At 39.4% G+C, this 26,924-nt stretch overlaps 1 protein-coding gene and 1 non-coding gene across 4 annotated transcripts; one reads left to right on the top strand and one right to left on the bottom strand.

Annotated features, from left to right (window-relative positions):
• Window positions 1-2,313: 2,313 nt before the first annotated feature.
• On the bottom strand, window positions 2,314-22,795 carry LOC133804884 (uncharacterized). Of its 3 annotated transcripts, XM_062242996.1 has the most exons (13): window positions 22,526-22,795; window positions 22,237-22,304; window positions 11,013-11,055; window positions 7,426-7,697; window positions 6,384-7,044; window positions 6,002-6,201; window positions 5,662-5,906; window positions 4,265-5,112; window positions 4,041-4,091; window positions 3,630-3,860; window positions 3,258-3,314; window positions 2,780-3,126; window positions 2,314-2,664 (listed from the first exon to the last, which is right to left on the bottom strand). In XM_062242996.1, exons 4-8 carry the CDS (start codon window positions 7,695-7,697, stop codon window positions 4,421-4,423), a joined length of 2,070 nt encoding a protein of 689 aa, XP_062098980.1. In that variant the 5' UTR covers window positions 11,013-11,055; window positions 22,237-22,304; window positions 22,526-22,795; the 3' UTR covers window positions 2,314-2,664; window positions 2,780-3,126; window positions 3,258-3,314; window positions 3,630-3,860; window positions 4,041-4,091; window positions 4,265-4,420. The 3 variants fall into 3 exon arrangements, with proteins under 3 accessions (XP_062098980.1, XP_062098978.1, XP_062098979.1); XM_062242994.1 differs by lacking the exon at window positions 11,013-11,055; XM_062242995.1 differs by lacking the exon at window positions 11,013-11,055 and having other exon boundaries at window positions 2,780-3,123.
• Window positions 22,796-23,873: 1,078 nt separating this feature from the next.
• On the top strand, window positions 23,874-23,980 carry LOC133807772 (small nucleolar RNA R71). The gene has a single exon (XR_009879666.1). It is a non-coding gene; the product is annotated as a small nucleolar RNA R71 (small nucleolar RNA).
• The last annotated feature ends 2,944 nt before the right edge of the window (window positions 23,981-26,924 follow it).

The raw sequence follows: 26,924 nt of genomic DNA, 5'->3' as shown, positions 1-26,924 counted from the left end.
CCCCATTGCTTTTTTCTCCCTAAAAATATCTTAAAACTATTTAAAAGCAGGTCCACCATATAACAATGAGTTGGTGTCACTTATCGTGAAATTGAGACACGTGGCAATAAAAAAGGCTAGCAGAAAAAGACTGTCGGGTCTCTCCGGTTCAGGACTATACCGACAGCTGTGATATTGGGCTGCATGAGATTATCACTCTTTCCTTACAAGCTCGAGTAGGAAAGTGACGCATGCCCATAAAAGCGACAATGCTATACGTGGATGCCACGTGTTAGGGTTGTCCCTTGAGAAGCACGTTTGAATATGGCGATGATGATGTGGAAGGATTAATGTGACATCGAAAATATCTCTTAGACACGATCTTTCTTTATCATAGATTTGTCTAAACGTACAGATTTTGTTTTGGTGTGATTTAATATTAAAAATGGATGGTCTTTCTAGAATAATTATGGTAAATTATCAATACAAGTTCGTGTGTAATTACTACAAGTTCTTGTAAAGCACCACATTCATATTGTAATAATCGAATATAACCCGTTAAAATAAAAATCTAGTAAAATTCTTATATAAGAATAACTTTGTCACTGAACTAATTGTATTTATATTGAGAAGTTATAATTGAATAGATGCATTTGTACAAAAACTTTTCCTAATACAGAAAATTATCATCTTTAATAACATTAATTATAAGAATTCTCTAATAACTGTTAAATTATTTAACATATTAATTTATTCTTTAGAATTATTGCCACATCTTTTTGTATAATTAATCTCATATACAAAGTGGGGTCAAAAAAGATATTTGATTGTATATATAATTATTACTACAAAACTCTTCAAGTAGAAACTAAATTTTTTTACTACTTAATTTTTTTTATAATTTATTATAATTTAGAGATAATTTTTATTTATAACTATTTAAATTGGAACTAAATTTTTTCATAATAAAATAGATAGAGATTATTCTTAAGCCTATATAAAAGTTCTATTATAAATATAAAGTTTGATGATAAGAACAAATATAATAATTAAATTTGTAACATTGCATAAGGCCCTACTTGTATGTGACATGCCATTTAGGAACTTGCCACTTTGGCAAGTAATGTTTTGAGGAATGAAAATAGCTTCTAGAGTATTAAAACTTAATTTATGAAAAAAAAATGTGTCTCCGCGGCACTTTCTTGACCGCTTTTTTAAAGATAAAGATTAAGTCATTAGAGGACAAAAAAATTTGACAAACTTCAATAATGGTTCCCAAATTATTTTTGTTTAAAAAAAGTCGGTCCAATTAATTTTTTTTTTTTAGAAGGATTAGGCAATTCTGTACAATAACATATGTTAACGTGGCAAAAATTGAGACCTTACATTAGCTTCAATAATTTGTGTTTTATTTGTCACGTGAACATTCTTTGTAGAAGACAAACTGGCTTCTGATTATTTGTAATTTTTTTTTATTTGATTGTATTTAATTCATTCAAAGCAAACCATAGTATAATTCTCAGATGTCCAAATAACTCAGAATATTCTTTTTTTTTAATAAACAACAACAACAACAACAATAATAATAATAATAATAATAATAAGAAGAAGAAGATGAATACTTAGTAGATTGACTTTGACCACAATTAAAGTGAAATTTAACGATATAATATGCATGTTGCTTGTTTAAGATGATGTTTGGAACAGAAGATTTGCATAAACATTATTAACAATTCATGTCAATGGTTTTATATTGCTGTCATTATAATAATAGTCTCACTAGCACTAATCATGTAGGCTATACTTACTGTCACCTTATATTTTTTGGCCTGGTCAGACCGAAAGAACCAACACTTTTTTGTCAAAAGATAGGTATCCAAATCTTGTAGTGGAATGGTGGATTAGGACAAGTTACACTTATTTAATTAAGATAATCATTTATCTTGATAAATATGTAAACAAATATCTTAGTCAACATTTCTGAATAGCAAATTTGAACCCGTACAAAATTGGACTTGCTAGTTACCGGGGTTTTAGCTAAAAGAAAAAACACAAAAACAATGTGACCTGGCAAAGGAAAAAACACTGAAATGGGGTTGTGGCCCCCTAAAATTATATTTTTACATGTAAAATTTTATTATGTTAACTTTTTTTTTTTTTGAAAGAGATTATTATGTTTACTTTAGTCCTTATAAAATTTAATTATTTTTAATAATATCTTTATTTTTCACATCTATTTTGTTCCCCTATAAAGCTTTGTTGGCTAGTGCCTTGCACTGTATGACCTGATCTGAGTGGACTTACTAGTTCTACACACCAACACCCAATTACAAGTGAGTAAAACAGTGAGATACTATTTGTTCATACCTTCCACAATTACACCAAATTATAAGTGAGTAAAACAGTGATATACTATTTGTTCACATGTTACACAATATCAGAACTATAGTTTAAGAATTTTGTTAGATACTATGGCCCTAATTAGTGGGGGACGCAAAACTCATTATAATTTATAGTCAAGGGACTGTACTCAAGTCAATGCCATGAATCGTGATACTAAATAACGTTAGTGGTTGTGCAAGCCAACCCTGCTGTAAGGAGTCAAAAATTGATGCCTCCGACTACCAGTTTAACAATAGTCTTTCCCTCACTTCACTGGTCATCACGTGCTCCACACATGACGTCCTTTTAAAAAAAAATTATTGGCAATATATTATCAGAAATAATAAAAACAAAAGACAAAGAAAGAGGGAGAAAAATTTATAACCATGGATTGCAAGGACTTCTTAATCTCACCCACCTTCTGGCGACCCCTGGACTGTATGAGATTGGCTGACCAATTTGTCTCACCCATTCTAGTACCCTTCTCCTCCATGCATGCCAATACGGTGCTGGTTTTAAACGTTTTCCTCAATAGCCTTTTTTTCTTTTCAACATGTATATTGGAAATAGCCCCGGGACCTCAAAGAAAAAGGAAAAAAAATGCAATATGATATAAGATCATAAAGGCAGCAGTTGAACTTGTAAGACAGTGTCAGGATAAATATCGTGACAGAAGACTGCATGATCTCCATTGTATCGCTATGGTAGTGCGAGCCAGATAAAAATGAGTTTGTCCTCACAGTTTGGCCAAATGTTGCGGCACTTCTGTAACAGGTTCTAATTAGTGCAAAAGCAACGAACAACTAGCAGAAAATTTAATAATCTATTTAAAAGAAAAAAAGTTAAAAATGAAAAATGGACATAAACAGCAACTAGATGAGGACAAACAAATGTACCATTGAGGAATATCCCTCGAGTGATCTTTAGGTATGACCTGTATTATTAGTATGATCCTGTGCAACGAAAAAGTACTGTTAGTTTTTGCCATGGAGTTTTTTCATGTATGACTAGAGCTTCTTAAGAAAATATGTGGTACAACATATCATCCGTTTTTTAAAAGACATAGATTGGTGTCAAATTAAACCTTAAGAGGATGTTTGGGTTTACCAGAAATAAGTGTTATAACATAATCATCGCTCAACTACATGCAAGCATTGATATGGATGCTTTTAAAGTAAAATCATCAGATGCACTCAATTATTGTGGACAAGAGAAGAATACCCAAAAACAATTGTATTATGTAGGCTTATGAAAAGTAGAAATCACACCTGTAAATCCCAACAACTGTCTTCAGCCTACACATGATTGATCCAGATACATTCTATGCTCTCTGTTTAGAAGTAGCTTCGAAATAAATAGACTAAAAGAATTTCAATTAACAGTCCTATTTCAGCTGTTCAAGGGGGCAAGCAGATCCATCCATTCATCAAAATCCAAGAAAATGCAGGTATAGGCACTTGAGAGCAGATGGAAACCATGGAATCTCCAATCCCTGTTCACTGCAACAGAAAACGGGGAAAAACAATTCTCAAGATAAAGTAAAACAGAAATTAAGAATATCGAACTTGATCTGCCAAAAAGGTCGCAATACTTTTGAAAAATTTGACTGAAAGGTTACTTTGAAGTGAAGATTTAAAAAGATTGCTGGTAATAGTTATAAGAACTAAATAAAATGTTACCTCCATGGTCCCAGTTAACACGTAAAACATGGTATCTCAAATCCCTGTTCACTGCAACAGAAAAAGGGGAAAAACAATTCTCAAGATAAAGTAAAACAGAAGTTAAGAATATGTTCTGCCAAAAAAGTCTTGATACTTTTGAAAAATTTGACTGAAAGGTTACTTTGAAGTGAAGATTTAAAAAGACTGCTGGTAATAGTTATAAGAACTAAATAAAATGTTACCTCCACAGTCCCAGTTAACACGTAAAACATACATCAGAGTATGCAGATGCAAATTCCAAACTTTCTCTAGTCTTGACTATGTGCAGCAGACTAAAGATCACCTCGCAGACTTATGGAAAGCCAAAGGCGCGTGAAAATTTCCTTTTAAAAGTCCAATTAATAAAGATAAGGAGAAAGTATGTTCTCTGCAGCATGAGAACTAATATCAGCAGGTAAAGGTTGGAGCAATCCATTATTGGACAAATCCTCTAAGCTTTTGATGTCCTGCTGCAAACGGGTTGCATGTAAAATGGCATGATCAAGAACTAGAGGATCATCTGGGGTATTCTGTAGCAGGGTAAGCAATGTCTGTCGATAAACTTGAGCAGCCAGTAATGGCCTTGCAACCTGCCGACTTTTACATAAATTTGCCACTTTGATGACATGCTTACAGAAATTTCCCAGTCTTGACCAAGGGCAATTACATAGTGAAAATTCTGAACCAGGGTTCCAAATTGAGTACGCCAGGTTTCTGTCTGTTTGAGAGATGACTTTTGCAAGCTGGAGATTATGCTCATCTAGTATGACATCAACATCTGGGATGTGCAAAGCCTGGCACCATGCATTCGTTGAAAAAGATTTGTCCCTCAAATTTTCAAAATACCCAGTCTCTATACTATATTGATCCAACCAATATAAGGAATGAAGTTCTGTGGAAAGTGTGTGAATTAACCAATCAACTCTTGACCAAGAATTGGCATGTTGTTCATCGAAAAGCTTCAATTTCAACCTCAAGTGATAGGACTCAATTGCAGCATTGGGTTCCGGACTTGAAACAGGAAGAGACTTGATGCCATTAATCCAAAATTCTGCAGGATAAAGCAAATACAATCAATATTCGACACAACAAGTCTTCGACTCAATAGCCATCATAATGGTCATAAGAAACACTATAAAATGAATGCATTAAAATACTATAAACATCCCATTTAAAAAATAGATAGTGATACAGCTATGAATTTTGTGGCCAACGTGTCCATACCAACCCAAATCCCTCAAGCTTGGTATCAGCTGCATAAATACCTCAAATAGAGATAGCATGAAGATGAAGAGAGAAAGAGAGAGACTAGGGTATTGCAAAAATGGAGAGCAAAGATTTCTAGGTTACAAAACTAATTAACCAAGCCTTTAATAAAAGGCAAAAGATATAAAATAACACTATTTAAGAAAAGACTAAAATACCCTCAAATAATTACTTTAACAATACCATTATCATGAAAGGTAATAAAAAAAGTGATAAAGAGAGAGAATAAAAATGAAAGATGCTGTTCTAATAATGAAAACAGGTTGTATATCCTACAAAAAAACCCACAAAAGCACTAATTAGCCTTCAATAAACAAAAAGTCACTTAAAGCACCTATGTTTGGTAACCATCGCCTCTTAAAGTAGTCCATAAATGTACATTGATCAACAAATATTTGCATAAGTTCATCTAGCGCATCCATAGAGTGTTGTCCACTTCTTGTGCAATACAAAACCCAACCCAATTGCTTAAACATCTCTTGCTGTACATCAATGTTGCAGCAATTCTTTAAGAGGTTTCTTATCCAGGCACGTCGAACGTGCCATATGCATAACAGAACTCTACATTGGAAAGTCTCTCTGCATGCATAATATTTTCATGTACATTACACACTATTTATCACAGAAATATGAATCTGGATGCAGTAAACTGTAAGACGAGACTGGTGACGTACCTAATTATAGAAATGTCCAATGAAGAATCATCCACTAGAAAGGAATTGAGTCTCCATCTAGGGTCCTTGGTTCGTATTCTTTCAGCAAGTAACCCAATCCACTTCTGGATATCATGGCTGGAAAAAGAGGATGATATAATCCAAGCAACTGGAATTGCATTATGTGATAGATCGAAAACAAGAAGAGTACACAGCGGATACTGTCAAAAGAAACAAAACCAACAATGTAAGTGCAACTAAAGAGTAAAGAAGAATAAAATGAGTATATTTATTATATCCAAACCTGAACAACAAACATCTTAAACATAAAAAATGATGCCTCTCCAGATCTGCATAATTTTTAGAGCAAACATGGCACATAAGGGAGAAGGACTTGCAGTACCTTAAGTCTCTTCAAACCAAACATTGAATGGAAAGCCATAGCGCCATTATGTCCATAGCGAAGCATCTGTTGCAGTTGCCAATCTGTTTGTATGCCCAAAATAAATGGTTCTACATCAGAGTTCCTTTGAAAGTAGAAAACATGTTTGTGATGGCGTTGCACCCACATATTCACACTGCATTCATCATTTTCAAGTAATTCATGCGAAGAGTTACGAATCACCCTTTCCATGTTACGGACATCATTGCGAGTTAGGAAATCATCACGGTTATGAGGTCCACCATGCCCCTGGACAACCTCTGTGTGATGTTGAATTATATTGTCCAAAGGGATTCCAACATAAAGCATTGACATCACTTTTTGACGTAAATCCTCAGATATTCGTGGGGCATACATGGCTCTTGTCCCCAAGGCATCCTGATCAAGTATACCATGACATGGGGCCCCTGATTTATCTACATGTGTTCTTTGATTATAAATTATGAGAGCAAGTAGGGGTTTGGTGTATAAGCGCTTTACAGTAAAATGGCAAAGGCAACCTCTCATCCTATGACGCCTTCCTGGCCTGCTTCCCTTTCCTGATGCAGGCTTTATGTTTAAACCATCCTCCAAACTAGATTGGCTATCTCGGTAATCTTCCGGACCATAAGAACACCAATATCTGTAAAATCACCATATTTTATTTACAACACTCCGTAGTAACTTCAAGGTAACACATGTATTCAAAGTATTTCAGGAAGTGCTACAAAAAAAAGTATTTCAGGAAGTAAGCATATATTCCTGTACTTTATTTTCAAGAATTTTTCCTAGATTTTATGAATGATGCGCTAAAATCAGCTTTACCCAGGAATTAATATCCTATTTGTGCACATATTAAACTAGGGTAGATTGTTTCAGAAAGTTGGTAACCAAAATCTAAGCAGCAATAATAGAAGTTTAAAGGTTCTAAAAAGGCCCCATCTAACATATGAACACCCATAATCAACAGAGTGTTAACATCAACAAAATAAAACTACAGTGTTGCAAGTCAAAACCAACATACAGTGTATACTCAAGATAGCCATCAACTCTTGGTTTGCTGATGCTCCCCTCAGGTCTCTTCCTTCTTGATTCAATGCGGAAACTAGCAGGGCATTCTGGATTTGAGGATTCTCCTTTTACAAAATCATCCACTCTAGCAAATGGAATAAGAGCGATATTGTCACCACCATGCCGACCACCATTTACCTTAACCCATTTCAAATGTGCAGCAGAAAACTCTGCAGTTGGAGGATCTTGGACAGGAAGGTTAAGAATGTCCTCCATTCTTGGCATCTATAATGTCAAATGAAACTTACATTACATCAAGTTCAGGCAAAAATGATTCTAGGATAAAGTTAAGTTATTATTTCTAAAGAATAAAATGAGAGAAGATTTGAAACTCTTTTTCTTGTATATTTTATCAATGCTAGGTATGCCCTTTTATAGGGACTGTATAGAATAATCACAATAAATGTCAAAGAATAAAAATCCTATAAATAAGGAAACTTATATACAATAAAAGACTACAGCTATCACATCTAAAAACTACAGCTAATATTGCATATCTTTGTGATTTTATTTCCTGGCTGTCAACATTCCCCTCAAGCTTGACTGTAAATGTTAATAAGTCCAAACTTGTTTGTAAGGAAATTAAATACTGGTTCAGATAGTCCCTTAGTTAGTATATCCGCCAATTGTTGATCAGTGTGCACATGCTTAGCGCTGATTATCCCTCCATCAATTTTTTTCTTTGATAAAGTGTCGATCCACTTCTACATGCTTGGTTCTATCATGATGTACAAGAATGTGCTATACTAATGGTGGACTTGTTGTCGCAGAATAATTGGATAGGAGCTTCGTATTCTATCTTTAATTCTCCAAGCAGTCGTTTTAGCCATATAACTTCACATACCCCGTGAGCCATAGCCCTAAATTTTGCTTCTGCACTGCTTCTTGCAACAATGGTTTGCTTTTTACTTCTCCAAGTAACTAGATTCCCCATAGTAGGGTACAATAACTGGATGTAGATTTCCTGTCATCAATTGATTCAGCCCAGTCAGCATCTATAAAGACTTCAACCTTTCTTTCATTTGTCTTCTTGAAGAATAGTCCCTTTCCTGGTGCTTGTTTCAGATATCTCAAGATTCTATACATAGCATTGAGATGGCCTTGACACATTTCGTGCATATAATGACTTACTAGACTCACAGCGAAGGCAATGTCTGGTCTAGTGTGAAAGATAAATAAGCTTCCCTACTAGCTGCTGGTATCTTCCTTTGTCAACTGGATCTCCTTCAAACATTTAGTCTTGTCTCCAAGTTCAATTGGAGTTATGCTAGGCTTGCAACCGAGCATCCCGGTTTCTTTTAGGAGATCAAGAGTATATTTTCGTTGAGATACAAAAATGCCTTTTTTGCTTCTAGCAATTTCCATACCTAGAAAATATTTTAATGTCCCGAGATCTTTGACTTCGAACTCCTTTTCCATCAACTCTTTGATTAGACTTGTCTCCTCAGTATTACTTCCAGTGACAACTATATCATCGACATATACTATCAGGATAGTAATTTCCCCTTTTTCTGATTGCTTAATGAGCAATGTATGATCGGTTTGACCTTGTGTGTACCCAAGACTTTTGACTACTTTCGAGAACCGATCGAACCAAGCTCGAGGAGATTGTTTTAGGCCATATAGTGACTTGTTAAGCTTGCAGACAACCTTTGCATCAAGGAGTTTCTTCAAAGCTTGGTGGTTGGCTCATGTAAACTTCCTCTACAAGTTCTCCATTCAGAAAAGCATTTTTTACATCTAGCTGATGTAATTCCCATTCTAGATTTGCTGCAAGTGAGAGTAGGACCCTGATAGTATTGAGCTTGGCAACCGGAGCAAAGGTCTCAGTGTAGTCAATCCCATAGGTCTGTGTGAATCCCTTTGCTACCAACCGTGCTTTGTATCGTTCAATAGAGCCATTAGCATTATACTTGACTGTGAACACCCATTTGCACCCCACAACACTTTTATCAGGAGGTAATTCCACTAATCTCCAAGCATCATTCTGTTTGAGCATTTTCATTTCTTCTAGTATAGCTGATTTCCACTAAGGAATTTTAAGAGCTTCTTAAATATTCCTAAGAATAAAAACATCTGACAAACTAGAAGTGAAAGCTTTAAATGAGGAGGACAACTTTGAAAAAGAGATGAATTTGGAGATGGGATGTTGAGTGCAAGACCTAATTCCTTTTCTCAAGGCTATAGGAATGTCTAGATCAGTGTTTGAATGATTATTACCTGACTCGTTTGGAGGAAGAGGATCTACCACTGGGTTGGCTTCTAGACTGTGTTGAGGATTCATGATTTGGTTATTTCTTTGTCGTCTAGAATAAACACGCAACTCTTGTTGTTGGTTTGGAGGATGTGTATCTGTTTCTATTAACTCAGAAGATGAGGCAAGGCTTTTTAAATTTGAATCTGTTGGAGGGTGAGTCGATTCTAGAAGAGAGAAGTTTGTGGGATGTGATGGAATTATGGATTGACTCAGAGGTAGCTTTAATCCCCATGACCACTGAGCTTCGTTCTCTTGATAAGTATTGGTCTCCCCCGGAAGTGAGATGGGGGAAAAGTATGGAGTGTTTTAAAAAAAACTGACATCTTTGGAGACGAAGAGTTTTTTGGTAAGAGGGCAGTAGCATCGATAACCTTTTTGAGTAGAAGAGTAACCAATGAAGACAGTTTTAATAGCCCTAGGGTCAAGTTTGGTGTGATCTTTAGGATGAATATGGACAAAGGCGGTAAACCCAAAGGTTTTGACAGGAAGAGTGTTTGAAGATAGATGAGGATATGAAGTGTGAAAAAGAGAATATGGTGTCCAAAAACCAATTGGACGACTAGGGAGACGATTGATGAGATAAGCAGCGGTAAGGATGGCATCTCCCCAAAGGTACTTAGGAACGTGCATAGTAAAAAGTAGAGCTCGGGCAACTTCTAAGAGATGACGATTCTTACGTTCAGTAATGCCATTCTGTTGAGGGGTATCGACATATGAACTTTGATGAATAAGCCCTTTTTCGGAGAGGTAGGGTCCTAAGATAGAATTGAAATATTCTGTGACATTATCCGTTCGTAATATACGAATAGATGTTTGGAATTGTGTTTGAATCATGTTATAGATATTTTGAAACACATGAAATGTATCAGACCTGTGTTTGAGGAGATACACCCAAGTAAGACGTGTGTGGTCATCAATAAATGTGATAAACCATCGATGACCATGTGAAGTAGTGACTTTTGAAGGTCCCCACAGATCACTATGAATTAAAGAGAAAGGGCTGGTTGGAGTATAATGTTTTTGAGGAAAAACAGCCCGTGTGTGCTTAGCCGATTGACAAATATCACATTGCAAAGAACCATAATTATTATTGGAAAATAATGATGGAAAAAAATGTTTTAAATATGAAAAACTTGGATGACCTAGTCAATACTGCCATAACATAATTTTGCTGGAGTTTGAAACAGAAACAAAGTTTATTGTAGAGTTAGAATTAGAAGCCAAACTAGATGAACAATGTTGCTGTATTATTGGTTGACGATTTTCAAAGAAATAAAGTCCACCTTGAATCCTAGCACTGCCAATCGTCCTTCCCGAAGATAGTTCCTGAAATTGACCAGAATTGGAAAAAAATTTAGCAAGGCAACAATTGTCAGTAGTCAGCTTACTGACAGAAATTAAATTGCATGTTAAAGAGGGAACATGAAGGACCGATTTGAGGATTAAGTCAGCCGACAATTTAATGGTACCAATTCCTGCAATTGGAGAGAGTGTGCCATCTGCTATTCTGACACTAGAAGGATTAGAACATGGAGTATAGGATTCAAACAAAGAATATAAACTGGTCATATGATCAGAGGCGCCGGTATCAATTATCCATGGTGTTTGAGAGTTGGTGAGAGCATAGGAGAAATTACTAGAGTGGGCAACAAAGCTAGACATAGTATGAGATCTGAAACTCGAAACCCATTGAAAATAATTTTTACCCTTAAGTTTGTGGGCTATGATATGAAGAGAGCCCACGGATCCATTGAATTGTGTTTGGGCTTGAGGGCTAGTAGGCCCACTGGTCTGAGAAGAAATATCTTCAATGGGCGACATCGTCGAAGAAAAGAGAGAGGATCACCTGCTGTGAGTTGCCTGAGAGTAGAGAGGATCACCTGAGAGCCGCGAGAAAGACACCGCCGGTTTGAACAGCGACCAATCTGGACTTGCTGTGATTGAAGATGGGCTCCTAGACTTGCGATTTAAACAATTTGGAGAAGGACTAGGTTGTGCGATGTGGAAAAAAATATGGGATTAAGAAATCTAGAGAGATCTTGAACCAGAGAAAAAAAAAGTTGGGAGAGTGATAGACCTCTAACATACGTGTACGCTAGAAGAAGAGGAGGAGCACAGAAACATGCCAGTTCAGCAGGGGAAGAGTCGGTGGAAAGCGCCAGATCAGCAAGAAAAGAAGGAAGTTAGTTAGAAGGGGCATTATTGGGTGTATGGGGGTATACGGGATGAGCTAGGCCAGACTATTAATAGTCAATATTTTTATGTAATTAGTGTGGAATTTTCTGGTGAAAACTTTGTTTGTTTGGAGAGAACCAAGCTCTCGGATTCTTGGTATTTTTAATGATAATGCTGGCTCAATTTCCCCATTAATTGTTTCTTTAGTTCTGTATTGCTATCATAGTGGTATCAGAGTACAGATCCACAATGGGACCGAAAACTAATGTTCAATTGGAATTGGTAGAAGAGAAATTGGAGGAGGTACAGTCGGAGCTGCGTAGGGAAGTTTCGGAGATGCGAGCTCAATTCCAGCACTTCCCGCAGGAATTAGACGCCTTACGTACGGACACGCAACGAATTCCAGGCCTAGAGAAGAAGGTGGAGTTACTGCTTACCCATATCACCCACTTACTGCAAGGATCGGGTCGGGCAGCACCAGTCGCACCCAGTGAGGACGACGATCGGCACCGTAGAGCAGTTGACGGAGATAGTTCTTCTTCACATACACTTCGCGATGACCAGACCACGGCACCACAGCATCCTCCGTCAGCGACCGGCCCTCCATTTATTCCGACGGACTCCATTGGTGGTCGCGATTTCAGACCGCCTAGAATGGAGCTTCCTCTATTCTCCGGGGACAACACCGATGGGTGGGTACTTCGAGCCGAGCGGTATTTTATGCTGAATACGTTGTCCGAATCTCATATGCTTGAAGCAGCAATTATCGGACTGGAGGGAGACGCCCTTACTTGGTTTCAGTGGGAACACCAACGGCATCCCATAACGTCATGGGCGACTTTAAAGCGTTTACTGCTACTTCGATTCAGAGAGGTACCAGTGGGATTCGCGACCGAGGAACTTTTGTCCATTCGACAGGAGACAACAGTGAAGGCTTATCGGCTCCGCTGGGAGGCTCTGGCTTCTAGGGTGGTCGGTGTTCCAGAGCACGTGCTGGAAGGATGCTTCATCAAAGGACTGAAGGAGGAGGTCAAAGGCCCTTTGCACATGTTGCAACCAGTGGGCTTGGCCCATATTATGGAGACGGCCCAGCGAATTGAGGAGGGGCAGCAGCTACTCGGGTTGGGCCTCCAACAGAAAAACAATTACACTAGGGCTTCTCCCAGCCCATTTGCTGTCCCACGGTTCTCTCCCTTGCCGCCGACTGCAAGAAGTTCTACCCAGTTTTTTACTGGTAATTCTAGGCAGCAAACGGGATCCTCGAGTAGTGTTGGGGGAAAGCAGTATAATCCTCCATTGCAGAAGAAGTTAACGGAAGCAGAATACCAAGATAAACGTAGTAGAGGTCTTTGTTTTAAATGTGATAAGAAGTTCCATAGAGGGCATGTTTGTGACCAGAAGACATTGCAAGTTTTATTAGTAGCGGATGAGATGGACGAAAATGAGTCTCACGAATCACCCCCATTGAGTCCGGAAGCAAGCGTGGATGCTGGTTCGGAAGACCAATTAGCGATGTTATCACTGAATTCGTTGGTGGGCATTTCCTCAGCCCATACGATGAAACTGTCGGGCAAAATATCTGCACAACCTGTTACAGTTCTCATAGATAGTGGAGCAACACACAATTTTATTTCGAAGGAGTTGGTGTCGGCCTCTAATATTCCTATTACAGCTACCACAGCCTATGGAGTTTTGCTCGGTACTGGGGGCAGAGTTAGAACAGAGGGAGTATGTGCTAACGTGGAATTGGAATTGGGTGCCTTACGGGTGATAACGGATTTTCTACTGCTGGAGCTAGGTGGGGCAGATGCTATCTTGGGTATTCAGTGGCTGGGCTCATTGGGAAATATGGAAGTGAATTGGAAAACAATGGTGATGAAATTTGAAGTAGGAGGGACGTGGATCACACTTCAAGGAGATCCCAGTCTTTGTAAATCGCAGATTTCTCTCAAGGCATTGATTCACTCAGTTCAGCAGAAGGGGCACGGTTACTGGGTCCAATTTAACTCGCTGTCCATGGAACAAACACAAGATTCGGGAGATATTCCAGAGGCAGTGGCAGAATTATTACAGCGCCATGAGAGTGTTTTTTGTCTACCCGAGGGCTTACCACCTTCACGCTCACACGAGCATCACATTACACTGAAGGAAGGCGTGGGTCCCATCTCAGTCCGCCCCTATCGTTATGCACAGATTAAAAGGATGAGATCGAGCGGCTCTTGACAGAAATGCTACAAGCGGGGATCATTCAACCGAGCACAAGCCCTTTTTCTAGCCCGGTATTGCTCGTAAAGAAGAAAGATGGCAGCTGGAGGTTTTGCGTGGATTACCGGGCACTGAATAGAGAAACGGTGGCAGATAAATTTCCGATTCCGGTTATTGATGAACTACTTGACGAGCTTTATGGAGCAACAGTGTTTTCCAAGTTAGACCTCAAATCGGGGTACCACCAAATAAGGGTAGCAGCCACGGATGTTGAGAAAACTGCATTTCGCACACATGAGGGGCACTACGAATTTTTAGTAATGCCATTTGGTCTCACAAACACTCCAGCAACATTTCAAGCTTTGATGAATGACGTATTTCGTGAATTTTTGAGAAAATTTGTGCTCGTCTTTTTTGATGATATTTTGGTGTATAGCGCCTCCATGGAACTTCATCTACAACATCTAGAGATCGTGTTTCGTTGTCTCAGCAACCACAGATTATTTGCCAACAAGAAGAAGTGTCTATTTGCTAGATCGTAACTCGAATATTTGGGGCACATCGTTTCAGCGGAAGGAGTATCCGCCGACCCTCTAAAGCTGGCAGCTATGTCTCAATGGCCCACGCCGAAGACACTTAAAGATCTACGCGGTTTCTTGGGGTTAACGGGATATTACAGAAAGTTCGTCAAAGGGTATGGCCAAATAGCACGACCATTGACAGATCAACTCAAAAAGGACGCGTTTGGATGGAGTACTGAAGCCCAGGAAGCTTTTGACCGTTTGAAAGAAGCAATGTGTAGCATTCCTGTCTTGGCCCTCCCTAATTTTTCAGAACCATTTGTGGTGGAAACCGACGCTTCCGGCATGGGTATTGGGGCTGTTTTGATGCAACAACAGCGCCCTATTGCTTATTTCAGTAAAGCTTTGTCTCCACAAGCTCGCTGTAAGTCTGTTTATGAAAGGGAACTAATGGCTATTGTTCTTGCAATACAGAAATGGAGGCCGTATTTGTTGGAAAGACAGTTCATTGTGCGCACCGACCAACGAAGCTTGAGGTATCTATTAGAGCAGCGAATGGTCGCCACCGAACATCAGAAATGGTTAACCAAGCTGCTGGGTTACGACTTCCGCATACAGTATCGGCCTGGGCTGGAGAACAAAGCTGCCGACGCCTTGTCTAGAATGCCAGCAGAGGTAGAGTGCCACACAATATCAGCTCCTAATTTGATTTCTGTTACCGATTTGCAGAACCATGTGACCACGGACCCGCTGCTATCCAAAATAATTCAGCAACTGCAGGAAGGAAAATCGTGTGCTGGGTACTCTTATAACCAAGGATGTCTCAAGTTTAAAGGCAGGCTGGTTCTTCCCTCTTCATCGCCGTTTATGTCGCTGCTTTTACATGAATACCACGACAGCAACATTGGGGGTCACGCAGGGGTTTTTCGCACATTCCAAAGGGTGGCTGCTGATTTTTATTGGCACGGAATGAGGGCGGATATACAAAAATATGTAGCAGCATGTTCGATATGCCAGCAAAACAAATACTTAGCTCAATCTCCAACTGGATTACTCCAGCCCCTTCCCATTCCAGAACAAGTGTGGGACGATATGTCAATGGATTTTATAGAGGGCCTCCCCCAATCTAATGGATTTGACTCCATCTTCGTGGTGGTCGACCGCCTCTCCAAGTATGCCCATTTTATACCCCTACGCCACCCTTATACAGCGGTGACCGTGGCTTCTGTATTTGTTAGAGAGGTCGTCAAACTTCATGGCATCCCTAAATCTATTGTCTCGGATCGCGACAAAATTTTCTTAAGTCTTTTTTGGAAAGAGTTGTTTAAGTTGCAAGGGACGACTTTGAAGCGCAGTTCATCTTATCACCCCCAAACAGATGGCCAATCGGAGGTAGTTAATCGATGCTTGGAAACATACCTTCGTTGTTTTGTGAGTTCGAAAGCCACGCAGTGGGTTAAATGGTTGGCATGGGCTGAGTATTGGTATAATACTTCATACCATTCTGCCGCAAGAATGACACCTTTTAAGGCCTTATATCACAGGGATCCGCCGCCTTTAATACGCTTGGAGGGAAATCAAACTATTGTCTCTGCTGTCGAACAGAATTTACAGGCCAGAGATGAGGTTTTGGAGCTGTTGAAGCTTAACCTTCAACGTGCCCAGCAAAAGATGAAGCACCAAGCCGACAAGAAAAGGAGGGACATTCAGTTTCAGCTGGGAGATCGAGTTTATGTGAAGCTGAAACCTTATCGACAGCGCACTTTGGCCAAACGACAGAATCAGAAGTTAGGTCCTTTGTTTTTTGGTCCCTTTACAGTTCTGTCCAAAATAGGGGGAGCGGCCTACAAACTTCAACTTCCAGCAGAGGCAAAAATACACCCCGTTTTTCATGTCTCAGTACTCCGTCCTGCATTGGGGCCTCAACAGACAGCCACCATGCTCCCTAAAAATCTCACATCTGAGTTGGAATGGTTGCTGGAACCAGAAGCAGTCCTAGACGTACGCCCAGGCAATCACAGAGAACAACCACAGGTACTTATTAAGTGGATGCACTTACCTGATTGTGAATCCACTTGGGAACACTTTGCCACCATTCAGCAGCAATTCCCTAGTTTCCACCTTGAGGACAAGGTGCGTTTTTGGGCCGGGGGTAATGATAGACCTCTAACATACGTGTACGCTAGAAGAAGAGGAGGAGCACAGAAACATGCCAGTTCAGCAGGGGAAGAGTCGGTGGAAAGCGCCAGATCAGCAAGAAAAGAAGGAAGTTAGTTAGAAGGGGCATTATTGGGTGTATGGGGGTATACGGGATGAGCTAGGCCAGACTATTAATAGTCAATATTTTTATGTAATTAGTGTGGAATTTTCTGGTGAAAACTTTGTTTGTTTGGAGAGAACCAAGCTCTCGGATTCTTGGTATTTTTAATGATAATGCTGGCTCAATTTCCCCATTAATTGTTTCTTTAGTTCTGTATTGCTATCAGAGAGATGGTGAACCAGAGAATCGAAGGGAATGAAAAATGGTGCGACTGGTACTGAAAGAAAATTTGGGACTGGCGATGGATTCCTGGATGATTGGCTGGAAAGGGATAGAAGCTGCCGAAGAAGACAATCGGAGCTGAACAGAAAAAAAAAAAATTGTCGAGAAGGAGAGAAGAACCTAAAGATCTGGTACCATAAAGAATAAAATGAGAGAAAATTTGAAACTCTTTTTCTTGTATATTTTATCAATGCTAGGTATGCCCTTTTATAGGGACTGTACAGAATAATCACAATAAATGTCAAAGAATAAAAATTCTATAAATAAGGAAACTTATATACAATAAAAGACTACAGCTATCACATCTAAAAACTACAGCTAATATTGCATATTTTTGTGATTTTATTTCCTGGCTGTCAACACTTTCACATATAATGAATATATTATATTAGTACAAACAAAAGTACACAACTAAACTAAAAAAGAAGAAATATTCAAGCTGAAAGTTGGATAAAGAAAGAGGAAAACGGAGGAATATTTTGTTAGTCATGGTAGTTCAATAATCTTCCTGCACACAATCCACGTTTTTCCTTTGTCAGCTTAGAAACTAAATTTAATAGATCTCATCCCAGTTCAATATTGCATTCATTTTTTTCTCATCGCAGCTACAAGACATATAAAAAGAAATAAATTACAGAAAATCACGGAAGTACAATAAGCCAACAACAAAGGGGGAAAACTCGTTCTCTATCTAATCATGCCATTTACTATATATCTTATTGAAAATTAATTAAACTTTGAAAAATATAATGCACAGGAAATTGTAAAACTCAACTCAATGGTGGCTGGTGTAATGCATTGATATTTATATATGGTACAGTATACATTGTACAGAATATTCTAGACCTGCATTCCCTCACCTCACATGCACACACAGAATGTACAGCAAATCATAACAAATAAAGGTGAATCTTCTAACAAAAAAGGTAGTCCCTATAATTTGCCAATGATGGTATGGCAGAGGTGTACACAAACGGTTAGAACAAATGACCAGGCCTACCCCTGCTATATCTTCTTTCCTAACATCCCCTCAAACAAAGTGGGGTTCGAACCACGCCAAGTTTGTCCATTAGGAAATTGAAGTGAGTGTGTGTTAAGCTTTTAGTGAGGCAATCTGCGATTTGATCGTGAGATGGAACATAGCGGATTTCCAGCGATCTCTCCAATACTTTGTCTTCGACGAAGTACACATCCAATTCGATGTGTTTGGTTCTTGCGTGGTAAATAGGATTTGAGGCTAAGGCGCTGGCTCCCATGTTATCACACCAAGTTAATGGCATCGGGGGTAGAGAAAGGCTGAGTTCTTGCGGCAGGGATTGAATCCAGGATATCTTAGCAGCTACTTGTGCTAATGATCTGTATTCTGATTCTGTACTTGAGCGCGATACCACCACCTGTTTCTTGGATGACCAGGATACCAATGAGTCACTTAGGAAGACACAATAGCCTGCAATTGAATGCCTATCGTCAGGACAAGCCCAGTCCACGTTTGAATAACCTGTCAACGTGAGCTTGCAGCAATGCTTGATGTGTAACCCATGATGAGGAATGCCCTTGAGGTACCTCAGGACTCACTTTGCTGCACTCCCACTTTGCTGCACTCCAGTGAGCTGTAGTAAGAGCCTTGAGGAATTGGCTCAGTTTATTGCCTACGTAGCACATGTCTGGCCTGGTATGCGTAAGATATTGTAGCCCTTCTATGATGCTTCGGTGTTCAGTGGGATTTGGCAGTGGCTATCCATCTGTGATTGAGAGCATTTTCCCTACTATCATTAGCGTGGGATAGGATTTCAAGTTCAACATTCCTGTTCTCCGTAGTAACTCTTCAATGTATTTAGCTTGTGATAAGTACATTCCTGTTTCATCTCTTTTAACTTCCACTCCCAAAAAATAGTGAAGAGAGCCTATGTCCTTTAGAGCAAATGTCCTGTTCAACTTTTTAGTAAATTGCTTCAGCTTTACATCATTGTTTCCAGTTACTATGATATCGTTGACATATATGAGAACCAAGATGATTAATGATGGAGTCTTGTAAATGAAGAGTGACGAATCTGCCTTGGAATTCTTAAAGTTCCATCCAACCAAAGTTTCTTTCAATCTGTCAAACCAAGCTCTAGGTGCTTGTCTTAGACCATAGAGGGACTTTGTGAGTTTACACACAAACCCAGGTTTGTTTGTCTTCAAATCCTTGCGGCTGATTCATGAAAACTTCTTCCTCTAGATGTCCATTTAAGAATGCATTATTAATGTCCAGTTGCCTCACATCCCACGCTTTTGCTACTGCTATTGTAAGGACTATTCGAACAGTAGAAGCTTTAATAACTGGACTGCATGTCTCACCAAAATCAAGTCCTGGTCTTTGGTTGCACCCTTTCGCCACGAGCCGCGCTTTATATCTCTGAAAAGTTCCATCCGAGTTCCTCTTGATTTTGAAGACCCACTTGTTTCCAACAATGTTCATTTGTGGTGTCTTTGGAACCAATTTCCAAGTTCCATTCTTAACTAGTGCTTCATTCTCATCCATCATAACTCATTTCCATCCATCATGAGTTAAGGCTTCCTCTATTGAATATGGTTCCTCACTTATAGGCTAGGCTGCTACAGTGATTGTGCCGAGTAGACTTTTGGTTTGATTATCCTTGCTTTGGATCGGGTTACCATAGGATGAATGGAGGCATGTTCATCTATGTGTGTTACTGGTTGTCAAGTTCACAATCTGTTTGAAAAGGTCCTGCAGAACGACTTTGAGATGTTGTAGAGGGAACTGTGGAGCTAGAAGAGGCATCAGGAGAGTTATTAGTCATATCAAAACCAGAAATAATGTGATTAATTGAGTCTACCTGATTGTCGAGTGAAGTGGATGGTTCCAAGTCAGGTGGTGTCCTAGTATTCCCTGGATAAACACTATCAACTTGAGTGGTTGGACAATACCTGTCATAGTGAAAAGAAGCAGACCAGAAGGGAACATGGACAGTAATCGGATGCTCAGGTTCCATCTTCAAAAAAGAGAGCTCGGCTTGGATTTGTAAGTAGAAGCTGACTGGTTGTTTGGTAGAGTGAATTGATAGAGTCCATCCTTAAGTTTCCCTTGGAGCACCACCTTCTTGGTTGCCTTGTCCTTCAACAAAACAACAATCAGATAAAAATTCAACAAATACATTATTGTCTGAAGTTAGTTTTGAAATGCTAATAAGATTTTTAGTGACCTTAGGGAAATGTAATACTTCATTTAAAACCAGAGAATGAATAGAGGAGTTTGTTTTCAAGTTACCACTACCAATGTGAGAGGTGGTTAGTTTGTTTCTATCTGCCACAGTGAGACGCTCCTTACCATTATACTCCATCTTGGACTTCCTTTTTCCAGCTTCAACAGTGATGTGGTTGCTAGCACCACTGTCTGCATACCAAGCGTCATGGTCCAACATATCAGGTGTGGCCACAAATGCTGAAGGATTCTGTGAGCTCTTGTCTTGATTGTTGCTGCTCCCTGGTAATGAGCCCATGTAGGTTTCATCAAACCTATTATAACAATATGCTGTTGAATGACCATACTTGCCACAGACTTGGCAAGTTGGTTTCGAACAACTGCTCCTACCTCCTCGGCCACAAGATCTACCTCCACCTCTGTTGGCCCCATGTCCACCACTATTGTTGCCACCGTAGAGGTTTGAACCAGGTCCACGACATGTTCCTGGACTGTTAGCCTGGGTTGCTAGGTTAGTTGTAGGATTGGTCAAGCCATTCAGGAGTTTGGTTGAATTAGATAATGCATTGAGGCGCTCCATTTTGGAATTGTAACTCAGGAGGATATCCTAGAGTTCTTGCCATGTTGTGGACTGTCCAGCTTCGATAAGGATGATAATAGGCAGGTATTCTACAACAAGGCCAGATAACACGTTAGCAACAAGTTGAGATTCAGGATAAGGATCACCTGCAAGGGCAAGTACATCAGCCCATTGTCGTTTTTGTCTGAGATAGGCATGGTGAGGGAACCATTTCGAGCTGTTTGGATTTTTGTTCGAAACTCGTCCATCTTCGACTTGGAGTGTGCTCCATATAACGCCTCGAGTGCACGCCATAGGGAAGCAGAAGTGTCGCATCCCATAACTTCACTTGCAATCCCTTTCGTCATTGAGCCATAAAGCCAACCCAGCAGGAGTTGGTCGTTCATGATCCACTGTTCGAAATCTGGGTTCACTTGTTGCTCTGTGCTTTCTCCATCGTCACCGACAGGGGTTGTCGAGATGAATTCTGGTGGTTTCGTTTTTGTGCCTTTCAAGTAGTCGTCGAGTCTATGACCTCAAACTATGGCCGACACCATGGTTTTCCAAAGACTGAAATTGTTGCGGTCGAGTTTGAGGGCAAATGGCTGGTTTAAGGTGCTCCCAAAATGAGGCACAACATTGTTCGGAGGCTGAGCTTGAGCAGTCATGGTGGTTTGCGGTTGAGCGTCGGTGCTTCCAGCTACTGCAAAGCCGCCACTTGGTGGTGTTTGGTCTCCTCCGATCGACATGGCTATTGCCAAAACTTGGCTATGATACCAACTTTGAAAAATATAATGCTCGTGGCTGGTGTAATGCATTGATATTTATATATGGTACAATATACATTGTACAGAATATTCTAGACTTGCATTCCCTCACCTCAGGCACACACTGAACAGCAAATCATAACAAATAAAGGTGAATATTCTAAGAGAAAAGTTGGTCCCTCTAATTTGTCAATGATGGTATGGCAGAGGTGTACACAAACGGTTAGAACAAATGACTATGCCTACCCTGCTATATCTTATTTCCTAACAATTAAAGCTACCATTATATCTTACTAAACAAAAGCAATTGCCCATTTTCCTTTCAATATTAGTAAATTTAAATCCAATGCAATGCACTCGTGTAAACTCAGTGTAATGGGAAAAAAAAAATCAAAAGACCGAAACAGTAAAATCTTGATAGACGAATAGTGTTGAACACTCACTACAACAAATATGTGAGATATATTTTAGACATTATTATATATATATACACTAAAAATACTATTTTTTCAACAGATTGAATGAATAATTACCTTGTGTTCTTGTCCCTTCATGCTGCTCGAAGCTCTTCAAAGGATTACAAAATCTCAAAACCTTCTTCCTGCAAGCACATTAGATAGATCATTTTTTTTTTCATTTGGTATAAAATCTTTGTTTTAAAGAATATGATAAGGTAAGAGCCACATGCAAGCGCAACCTGTCATTGCTACTGTATGAGAACTAAAGTGGAAAAAAGAGCATCCGTTAGTTCTCCGCTGGTGTTTGGGTTCCGAGAAAATCAAATAATGGATCATAAACTGAATTTGAAAAAGAAAAACTTACCTTTAGTTAACAAACCCAACCTGGTATATTGAACAATGAGCACCGATTAATCGAATCGAAGAATTTTAATATTTTTCTGGGATCCCAAATATGACGATTCCCGGTCGGAGACCTTATGGTGTGAAGAGAAGGAACTGCCTTGAATTTGGGTCCGCCAAGCCCACACGCAAAGAGTTTGGGGGGTGAAGTCTTAGCTTTCTTTTCGCATAACAAAAAATTAGTGACCGGCGAGTTCAGTTCAATACCAACGACGCGTCGTTTTAGAAAAAAGACTTGGAAAACGATAGTAAGAGGAAGGATAGATTCATCAATTCTTAACTCACATGCACACGTGTTTGGTAGGCAGGAAAAAGACAAAGGAAGGATAGTGTGGATTTTAAATCCGTCCTTCTTACTAGGAAGGATTATGAAATTAAAAATACTAAAATAGGAGAAAAATAAGTAATAAATGGTGGGAATAATTATTTTTATATGTATTTGTCATTTTTTTTTGTCGTTCATAGTAAAAAAAAAAGTATGGAAAATATGTTAAATATTCTAACAAATATTCATCAATCTCTTTTTTTATTTTTAGGTTTATACTTTTTTGTATCTTGTGTTTTCTCTCATTACTTGTTTAGACTATGTATTTTGTAAAATAGTTCAAATAGACATCTAAAACCAATTTTGATGAAGAAAAAATAAAATATAACAATACAATTATTAAGCAGAATAGTTTTACTTATATTTTGAATTGTTAGTTTGGTGAATTATTTGTGATTTTAGTTCATTTTATTTTTTTATTGAAATTGAGTTCAGGATTCTATTTGAATAATTTTACAAAATATAGGGTTCAAAAAGTAATTTTTCAAAACACATGATCCAAAAACAGTATAAACCCTTTATTTTTAATGTGAAACAATAAAAAAAAATTACTTATCTCCTTCCTTCTAATTTTACCAAACAACTTCTACCTTGACAACCAATCCATAATTTCCTCTCATATTTTCATACTTTATATACAATTCACCCTTTGTTCATTCTATCATTCTCACTAAACAAGATACTAGACTCATTAAACCTTGTGAATATATTCTTTTATTATATATTATGTTGTAACTGCATCATTAAAGTTATCACTTGTGCTGTAAACATGGAAATAACATCCAATTCAATCATACTAGCCACATTCTTTGGTTGTCTCCTTTCAGTTGGTCACTGGTAGTTATTCATTGCCATCTCCTCTAGTAGATCATAAGCTTCGTTGGCACTCTTACTCATAAACACACCTCCTATTGTAGCATCTATTATGGTACGAGTAGTACCATTCAACCCATTATAAAAATTATAGACTAGCATCCACTTCTCTATACCATGATGTGGGCACTTTCTTAACAACTCTTTAAATCCTTCCCATGCATCATACAATGATTCCCCTTCTGTCTGGTAGAAATTATTAATTTCCCCTCTCAACTTTGTAGCTTTTGCTAGAGGAAAAAACTTTGCTGATAACTTTTGGGCTAACTCCTCCTATATTGTGATAGAATTAGGTTGCAGTGAAATTAGCCAACTCTTTGCCCGTTCTCGTAGAGAGAAGGGGAATAATCTGAGTCTAATCGCATCGTCACTCACCCCATTCATCTTAAATGTTGCACATAGCTCCAGGAAATTGGCTATGTGCAAATTATGACCTTCCGTGGGCAACCCCCCAAACTGAACAGTAGACTGCACCATTTGTAATATTGTTGGCTTAATCTCGAAATTATTTGCAGCAATAGTGGGGTGTCTAATGCATGAATGCACTCCTATGACAGTAGGAAGTACATAGTCTCTAAGCGTCCTTAATCCTCTTTCCACTGAGACTTCTGAAGTATTTTGTAACGCCCTGGTTACCCCAGAACAGTTACGGTGAACCGGAAATTTGACTCGCTACCCGAGTCCTTTGGTTAAAAACGTGCTTCTAAGTGTTATTAACAGGCTAAGGTGGAAAACAATAAAAAAGGAAAGGATATATTTTATTTAAAGCATAAAACTGTTCATAGGCCCATAAAATCCTTTACAAGTTATTTACAACACAGAATGGTCATTACCTATTTCAAATTTACAACCCAGCCGACCTAAGCGGCAAAAATAGGGAAAACCCCTAGTTCCTCTGAGAACTCCTTGGCCGTGGTGGTCAAGCGGTCGCATATGTACACATCACCACCTAAGCTCTCCACTCAAGGCTGGGTGAGCTTTTCTTTCCCTTTACCTGCACGACATAGCACCCATGAGCCAAGGCCCAACACAGTAATGCATATAGATATTAACAACTGATTATCAATATATTCACATAGAGCTTATAGCTCTTAAACAGATGAGTGATTCAACACTTGAGGTTCTGGTAAACCATACTGAGTGACTAACAAGCAAGTCACTAATTTAAGCAGATGAGTGACTGCTGGGTAAGTGACTAGCCTTAACAGATGAGTGACTGATGGGTAAGTAACTGGCTTAAACAGATGAGAGACTGATGAGTAAATCTCTAGCTTAATAGATGAATGACTGTTGGGTAAGTCACACAAGCGCTTTTAGTTTTCATCGAACTTGAGGTTGGTCCGGCATTAACGCTCTTCTGAATCATTTAATGCAGATGTCGATTAGATCTAATCTTTATTGGCTTGCCTTGAACATGCTAAGGCTGTCCTGACTTATAAGTCAACACTATGTGACCAGTGCCCAGTACCACTGCCGAACTTGACTAATAAGTCCCAGCTTCACAGTTGATACTAACACCTTTGCCAAATCTGACTAATTAGTCAGTACCATGCACAAGTGAGCAAGATTTGCTAAGCATTCATTAATCAATTCATGTCCACATTTACACATTCAACATGCCTCATGAACAACCAAGCATGTCACATATGGGGTGCAGTTCTCTTACCTCTGGTTCGAGCGAGAAGTATAATAAGAACGACTCCTGAGAACGATCAACCTTTTGGTTCCTTAGCGGTTACCTAATCACAACCAATTATATCCTCCATTAATGGAAATCAACATTGAAATGGTCTTAACCTAGGCACCACTCTCGGGACCTCGAAACATGCCCACACGGTGAGTAGATTCGATCCCGGGCCTTAAGGGTTGAAACCCTGAGCCAAAAACCCTTAAAAACACTCAAAACGGGATTATGAAGGAACAGAGTAGCGCTACAACGCTGCTCCCTAGCGCCCTAGCGCTATTCTCAGAACCCCAAACTGCCTGTACGCCCTAATTCTCCACGGGCTATTAGCGAGCTGAGGTATGGCATAATTATATCAGCCACGTGGATGACACGTACCCGGAGCTGCTGTTACCAGGTCCCACCTCTTTAGCTCGAGATAACCAAAGGGCTTGCTAAGGTTACTAAGGAGTCGGGTCAGAAGTATAGACACCACAGGCTAAGAAGACATCCAGCTCGAGGATGCACGTGCTTGAGTTGGAAGTTGTGACCCTTTATAAAGTCAGCCATGCAATGTAAACGTGCATATATCAGACATCACGTGTCTGATATATTCCTGAATTCTCGGACACGCAGCCTAAACGTGCGTGTTCAGGCACCCACGGCTGGGTTGGGCCGTGCGGCCCATTATCCCCCTTACCTATTGATTAGACCACACTTCATTTGTCAGGTTTTAGGAATTAATCATGAATGTCGCAGAAGTGACATGATGGGTAAGAAGGTCACGGGATGACCCCCCTTTGCCAACCCCCATGATGGGTAAGAAGGTCACGGGATGACCCCCCTTTGCAAAGGGTTGGATTCTATTGTGTAAAGAAATACCCTGTAAAGAATACCAGAAAACTAGCAATAATATTGGCTGGTGGAGTAGAAGGATTTTAACCTTTGAACCACCTAAAAAAGTATTCATATCACCATTTTATTTCAAGATCATTCATCTGTTACGGTTCATTACTTAGCACTAATCCCATTCTCTTATTCTATTAATTACCTGTTGGCGAAGAACCGCGTCAACAGTTTGGTGCTTTCATTGAGAGCTTGTTAGATTGGTGCTATCGCAAATACCCAACCATGGTGGTCACTCGCTCAAGACACGGTAACGAGGCGGACCAACATGATGGGGAGGAGGCCCATCATGCCGGCATCTCCGATGATCAGAACCCCGAAGTTCAACAGCAGCCGGGCAAGCAGCCAATAGGCCAGGGTGACACTGGAAGTTCGGCACCCCAGCCACCTAATCCGAACCTAGATTTTTACACGGCGGTAGAAATGGAGAATGCTCAGCTGAGGAGTCAGTTGGCAAAAGCTAACCAGCAGATTAAGGAGGTTTTGGCCCGAATACCCCCTTTCACAACCAACGTTAACGTCAGAAAGAGGCAAGGCGAGACTCATAAGTCCCTCCAGGGTAATCGTTCCAGGCCTAGCCGGTTGGCCAGACCC

Source organism: Humulus lupulus, chromosome X, assembly GCF_963169125.1.
Source record: "Humulus lupulus chromosome X, drHumLupu1.1, whole genome shotgun sequence".
Classification (NCBI taxonomy): Eukaryota; Viridiplantae; Streptophyta; class Magnoliopsida; order Rosales; family Cannabaceae; genus Humulus; species Humulus lupulus.
This window is presented reverse-complemented; position numbering and strand designations above follow the sequence as displayed.